Source organism: Psammomys obesus, unplaced genomic scaffold (assembly GCF_907164565.1).
Source record: "Psammomys obesus unplaced genomic scaffold, mPsaObe1.curated_primary_1811, whole genome shotgun sequence".
NCBI lineage: Eukaryota > Metazoa > Chordata > Mammalia > Rodentia > Muridae > Psammomys > Psammomys obesus.
In genome coordinates, this window is record NW_026596120.1 from 15,473,611 (window position 1) to 15,480,247 (window position 6,637).

Sequence of the window (6,637 nt, forward strand, 5' to 3'; positions counted from 1 at the left end):
CAGCCACTGCGGTGTTTTTTGATAAATTCCCTGTTATAACAATTACTGCTTAGGAAGGAAAGGTGGGGGATCTTTAAGAACCAGTTTGCCACCCAAATGGTACCACTGTTAATCTTGATGTTAAATGTTTCTCTAGCTATCTCTGCATAGACTTTGGTGTGTTTACATAGTTGTTATTCTACTGTACATACAATTTTACGTCCCTTTTGTACTTAACATATAAACTTTTTTTTTTTTTTTTTTTTTCATGTTACCAATCTTAAGCAGAATTCTATGGCTTATGGTCTCTTCCATTGGGTTTTGGTAACTTTGCCTGCTTCTCATGTGAAGGAACGGGTTCCTGGCTCATCTGGAGCTGCCTGTAATGTTGTGTGAAACGTTGGGCATTCTTCAGGCCTGTGGGCAACAGGAAACCCCTGGGCACAAACAATCCCTTAACTCCAGACTCCAGCTAAATTACCGCTGTGCTAGTAATGAGTGACTAGAAAAGGTGAGCTCCTCAGGAGCATCTGCTTGTGTTCCTCACTGTTTACCTCAAACTTTGATCGGACTGGCAACCTCTTGTTAGAATTAGTTGCACCCTACCGGGCCCTGTGTGATGGAAGGTGGGCAGTACATCTGGCAGTACAACTAGCTGGTTGCCTTGGGAGCCGCTGCTTAGCTGATACATTGGAAATTGTTAGAACTCTCGGACCTGCTTCCCTGACTGAACCACAAAAGGTGAAAACCTTGGCCTGCCACTTTGGAAGAAAATATCCTGGTTTGGGTTTAGTTGACTATGTTAGCTTTTCCTGCTTATACTACTCTTAAGAGTAAGAGACCCATCAAAGCTTGGTGGGAATGCTCAGCAAGACGGATCAGCAGCTGAAAGTGCTTGCCACAAAAGCATTGACTGTCATTCTGTTAGACTGGGGGATTGGGAGGGATTGGGAGCTCGGCTTCCAGGCGGAAAGCCGGGGTTCCATTTCTCTCAGACAGTTAGAGCCCTTCAGGGTGAGGCACATGTGTGCTAGGCCAGGGTGTGAAAAGGGTTTTCCACAGTGTTTCAGTTTAGCCCTTTTAGCATGCGATCGACAGTAGCAACAAGCTCAGGGTTTCCAAAACCTATAGTGATACCAAAGTGTTATAGCTCTTGGTTAAGCTGCTGTGCTAAGGATGGCAGGGTGCTGCCAGCAGGGAATGAATGATGAATCTCAGGTCATGGTGGAAGGCTGATGATATCACGCAGCCAGTCAGCAGCATGCACCCGAGTACCCCATTTATTTGAAATCAGGGATTTATAAACCTTTGGGCAGTGGGAGTATTTCAGGGGTGAATGTTTGATTTGCTGGGGTTGGGGGGTCATAAATGCTTGATTTGCATGTGCCTCGTTTTCCATGAGGCATGATCCTATCACAAGAAGGAAGTACTTCATTATCCTATGGGTGAGGGGAAAATCTCCCAAGGACAGTTGGAGGTCACTGCTAAGGACTAAGATCTTTAACAGGATGGGACATTTCTAGGAATTCCTAGATGCTTGCTAGAATGGTTTCCTTATGAGGGAATCTGCCCTGAGGGCTATATGATGCTCCTTATAAGACATGGGACCGTTCAGATCAGGGGAGACTTAGAACCCACTGAGAAAAGGGAGTGAGACATCAGGCTTCAACCTTATCCAGCAGAGCCCACACACATCACAACCTGAGTTCAGTCCCCAGATCCCATGGTGGAAGGAGAAAACTACTTGCTGAAAGTTGTCTTTAGATTCCCATGGCATGGGCACCCAAAATCAGAAAATAATAAAAGGAAAGCCTGCTGCGGCTACTTCTGACATGCTTGCAATCGAGAGACCTGTGGGCCCACTTGCTAGTTGTGTATGAACAAGAACAGGCAGTAGGCTGTGGGGGCGAGCTAGCTGTCTCAGCAGTTGGTACGGCAAGAGGCAGGCACAGGATGTTGCCTACACTTTGCTCAGAGAAGATGTGGAGGACGTGTCGAAGAAAGGAAACCAAACTCAGCAGCCTTATACAGTAGCATTCTAGCATCTACCAGCTGCCTGCCTGGGACTTCAGGGGCCAAATAGGGTTCTGTGTGTTTCTGTGCACATGTTACATAGGAAGTGGAAAAACCCAAAGTGTTCTGTCCTGTCTTTCCTGGATAACAAATAGGAAATGAAATCTAAGATGATGAAATGGAATTAAAGGCCAGGGCCACCACTGCCCAGCAGGCAAGTTAAGGGGAAGATTGAAGTAGTTCATCAAGCAGCCTTATGTAAAGCCCTTATTACTAACATGTCTGTCACCAGGAGTCTAGTAGCGGTCCAACGTGTGTAACTTCAGTACTTAGGCTGAGGGAGGAAGGTCATTAAGCTGATGCCAACTTAGGCTGTGAAACTTTAAGACCAGCCTGGCCTGCAGGGTGAGAAACCTGTCACTCTGGAGGCAGAAGCCAAAGAATCACAAGGTTGAGGCCACAGTACAGTTTCAGATCTGACAAGGTAGTGAAACTCTTGCAAAGCAAATTTCTAAAAGTGAAAACTCAGCCCTTCTGCCATCTACCTCCAATCCGGAGTTGACACGTTTGAAAGGTCTTTTCATTCCTCGGCAACAACGAGGGGCCTGAGCATAGGTAACAGTCATGATTACATGCTTATTTGCATGGTAGAACTAAAAGGAAACCACTGAGGCCACAAGAAATGGCAAAAGTGTCAGCCAAAGCTGTGTGAGCAATTCATGATTCACAAGGGCTCTTTTACATACAAACATTTAATAATGGATGTCAGCTGTGCCCTGAAGGAACAATGCAGACAATGTAGGATAGCAGGTGAGTGAATCTTTGGAGGGAGGGGAGAGTAGAGTGGACAGGAGGGACCAGAGTGGGTTGGGACAACACTAGGCAACTAAAAACAGAAGGTTGGAAACAAGAGAACTGGCTGGCTGAGCAGTGTTTGTACTTGGCACGAGGTCCCTTGGTGTGTAAGGCAAGCCTGGGACTGGGGAAAGCAACCAGGCTCCAGGTAGTGACCATCAGCCCAGCCAATGCTGGAGGCTTCTCACACACCTTTTTTACTCTCCTAACTATCTGTGTGTGACCTGTGCCCTTCAAAGCACAGACAGAGGAGGGTAGGATCTGAACTGGTCTCAGGAGCTGTCTTCAAGATGGTTGATCCAGCCAGGTGTTGTGGCACACTCTTAATCCCAGTTCTCAGGAAGCAAAGGCAGGTGATCTCTGCGAGTTTGAGGCCAGCCTAGGCTACATAGCAAGTTCCAGGACATCCAGAGCCACATAATCAAGACCTCTAACTTTAAGAAAAGAAAAAATTTAAGGTAGCTTTAATCTTAGATTAAGCAGCTGTAAGGCTGCTCAGAGGTTCCAGCAAGGCCCCTTGTGTGGATTGTTGATTAAATGCAGGGACTGAACATTTATGGGTTGAAACCAAATGAGCTGCCTTGCTCCCCAAGGCTTCTTAGTGCCCTTAACCCTTTAGGCTGCTGAGGAGTCGGTGTGGATACCACATGTTGTGAAGGACCTCTGCCAGAGGGATGTCACCACTGCAGAAGGTGGGACCTGGGCTCTTTATCCACTGCTCCCTTCCAAATAAGTTGATGCAGAAAGCAAAAGCATTTGGCATGCTCTTGGCCACAGTGGACATATGCCCAGACTGTATTGGTCCTGAAGAGTCTCTAGAATGCAGTATCTGAATCCTCAGTGGCCACTGCCCCCTTGGCCGTGGCTGTGCAAAGGGATCACGAACACAGAGATGTCATCATAGGACACCTGCCCTTCTCCGGTGGCACCATCGTCCTTCCCCTGTGTGTTGTGTATCAGCACTTTGGCCAGCTCTGAAAACCTGTGAAGACCACCTGCATATGTACTTTGGATATAGAGCGGAAGGCCGGCCCTCCAAAACTCAGTGCGCAGCAAAGGCCCCCTGGAAGACCCCCTAGATGCGGTGCAACTGTAGGACAAGCAATAGGCCTGAAACACCCCAAACTAGATACCGGACTGCACCTGGGTCGTTTTGTTTTTGTTTGTTTGGTTGAGTGTTTGCTCCTATCCCCTCCCTTGGGAAGCCACCTGCTCTGAATTAGTACCGTCTTCGAAGCTGTAGCTACTTGGCCATTGTCGCTGGCACTAACGCAGGTCCTCGGGTCCCCCTCAGGTACAGTACCTGTGTGGGTCCCCTCGGTTCCCAGAGAGGAAGCTCCGCACAAGCCGTGCCACCTGCTCATTGGACAGGACATCCCAGAGCCCATCAGTTGCCATGACAACCACATCGTCTTCCTTCGGTACCAGCTGGTCCATATCCAGCACAGTCACCTGCAAGTTAAGCCTGAGAATCCTCCAGTGCTCCCTTCCCAGCCCCTGCCAGGTTCATTCTCTAACTTTCTGGGCAGATGGAAGCTGGGCTACATTGCCCTGTCACCTGTGGGATGGAGAGCAAGAAGGGCTTGAGCTGTATATTGGTGTCCAGAACTGTGAGCTGATGGTCTCCCAGGCCTCGGGAGACAGCCAGTGTTCCCAGTAACCGAGCCTGGGGGAGAGGGAGAGATGAGATGATAGGAGTTTAGCACATGCCCAGGGCCTGGCTCTGCTGAGCACAAAGGAGGGCATGAACAATGGCTCCTAGCAGGGAACAACTAAAGAGGGATTCTCGGAGGGGGGCACTGACCTGCCTACCCTGTCCATGAATCAGTGGGTACTTGAGATCGGACTTTTCCACCTGTTTGTAGCTCCTGCAGGAGCGGACTTAGAATCAGCTGAAGGCCTGCACTCTACTGCAGTCTCTCCCGCCCTGAAGCCCAGCTCCACCCAGGTAGGGCTGCCTCGGGCCGCACAGGTGAGCCCAGACCCTGGACCTCCTCCCGCTACACCCGCCCACCCCACCGGCTCACCAGCCACTCATGTGATGGTCCCTGAACAAAACCTTCTGCCCCAAGTCATCCCCCTTCAGCCGCCGTGGAAACTCCAGTCGGGTGAACTCACCAGCCAGAAGCTCGGGGTAGATGAAGGCCTAGGGTAGGGAGGCCACTTGATCAGGCTCCCTCTTCGACCCAGGGAGTTGGCAGTCCCCCTGCCAAGGGCACCTACCAGCTGCTGGATCCGCTGCCGCTCTGTTTCTGGGGTGAACTCGGAACTCAGCAGCCGTACCTCATCTCTCCGCACTAAGATGGCCCTGAACGGGTTGGAGGCAAGGAAGAGGTCTATGAAGCAACCTGCATTCTCACCATGGCCACCCTTCTCTCCAAACACCAGGAGCCTTGCTCAAACCCCTCCAGGACTCCAGGACCTACAGAGTAAAGGTACAGCCCTTCAGCATGGCCTCCATGACCTCTGACTGTTTTGGCATCCCTCTCCAACCTTATACTTGGCTTATGCCAAGTACAAATGCATCTCAGTCAGCCAGTCCTCATTTCTGACCCTCCTTTTATTGTTTTTAACTCCCGCTACCCCGACCACCCTCCAATGGTCCACTCACCTGCTATCCCCAGCATTGGCCACATACAGCTTCCCTTGCAGGGATACAGCCACCAGGGCTGTACAGCCACCCACCTGGCCTGAGGCCTCCAGCTCTCTCCCAATCACATCATCCTGGAGCAAACCAAGGTCATTATAGCTGCTGCCTGAGCTGGCCACCATCTCCAGTCCCCAACCCCTTACAACTGCATTTCCCACAAGCAGGCCTACAAATCTTGATCACTGACTCCTGAATTCCTGTGTAAAGATAATTTCACAAGGGAAGTGTAATTCAGAACAGGAAGAGAAACAGTGCCTGCACCGAGAGCCAAGAGCACATGCAGGTGAGCAATTAGCACACAACAGGAACTAGATCAGTGGGAGGACAAAGGGAATCAACACAGCATTCTCTCCACAGCCCAAGGAATGGGGTGACTATGTTGAGCAGTTATACCCCAGTTTCTTAAGCCCCTAGGGAAAAATTTCTCTTCTCCCCGTAGGCCCCACTCACACATTCCTGGAAGGCGCTCTCCAGGGCCCCAATCACCAAGTCTTCTGCCCGGATGCCCTTTTCCTCCACAAACTGGGGGTCACTGGAGCAGACACAGCGGCCACTGAGATTCATGGGGGGCCGAGTGGCCATCATGCCTTCTACCACAGCCTCCAGCTGCCGGCGCAGGCAAGAGTGCAGGGTGTTGGCAGCCAAAATGGCTGCGGCAGGTCCACCGTGCCCATCAAACAGTGCCCAGTAGTGACCTGTCAGGAACTGTACAGGAAGGGCTCTGTGTCAGGCACCACCTAGCTTCCCCAGCTGTCCCCTGGCCCAGCCTGAGCTAGGCCATGAGACAGCAAGGCAGGAGTCGCCTGGACCCGGCCTGAGAGCAGGGTCCGGGCTGGGCCGTCCTCACCTCCTCCGGGCACACCGTCAGCCACTCTTGATCTTCCTCAATCCCAAACTCACATCGCCGGATGCACAGCTTCCCACAGGCGGCCTGGTCCTCATTGAATTCAGATTTCTCTGCATTGATAATCCTGAGGCCATGAAATCAACAGTGACGTCTCATCTATGTCATGGCGGGCACAGAGACTCCACTTGGGACAACTGTTTCTGGGTGCTATCCCTGACACATCTGGACAGCTTATTTCTTTTTAAAGTGTGTGTGTGTGTGTGTGTGTGTGTGTGTGTGTGTGTGTGTGTGTG

General features: G+C 50.8%; 1 protein-coding gene across 1 annotated transcript in view; it reads right to left on the bottom strand.

Annotated features, from left to right (window-relative positions):
- Positions 1 to 2,726: 2,726 nt before the first annotated feature.
- Positions 2,727 to 6,637, bottom strand: part of Ppm1m (protein phosphatase, Mg2+/Mn2+ dependent 1M) — a 5,077-nt gene continuing 1,166 nt past the window's right edge. Inside the window, exons 2-10 of the mRNA XM_055629573.1 lie at positions 6,345 to 6,468; positions 5,948 to 6,202; positions 5,459 to 5,571; positions 5,071 to 5,155; positions 4,875 to 4,993; positions 4,652 to 4,715; positions 4,406 to 4,513; positions 4,151 to 4,299; positions 2,727 to 3,829 (exon numbers count right to left, since the gene is read on the bottom strand). Coding sequence (XP_055485548.1) covers positions 3,685 to 3,829; positions 4,151 to 4,299; positions 4,406 to 4,513; positions 4,652 to 4,715; positions 4,875 to 4,993; positions 5,071 to 5,155; positions 5,459 to 5,571; positions 5,948 to 6,202; positions 6,345 to 6,468 — 1,162 coding nt within the window. The 3' untranslated portion in view covers positions 2,727 to 3,684. The remainder of the gene's footprint in view (positions 3,830 to 4,150; positions 4,300 to 4,405; positions 4,514 to 4,651; positions 4,716 to 4,874; positions 4,994 to 5,070; positions 5,156 to 5,458; positions 5,572 to 5,947; positions 6,203 to 6,344; positions 6,469 to 6,637) is intronic.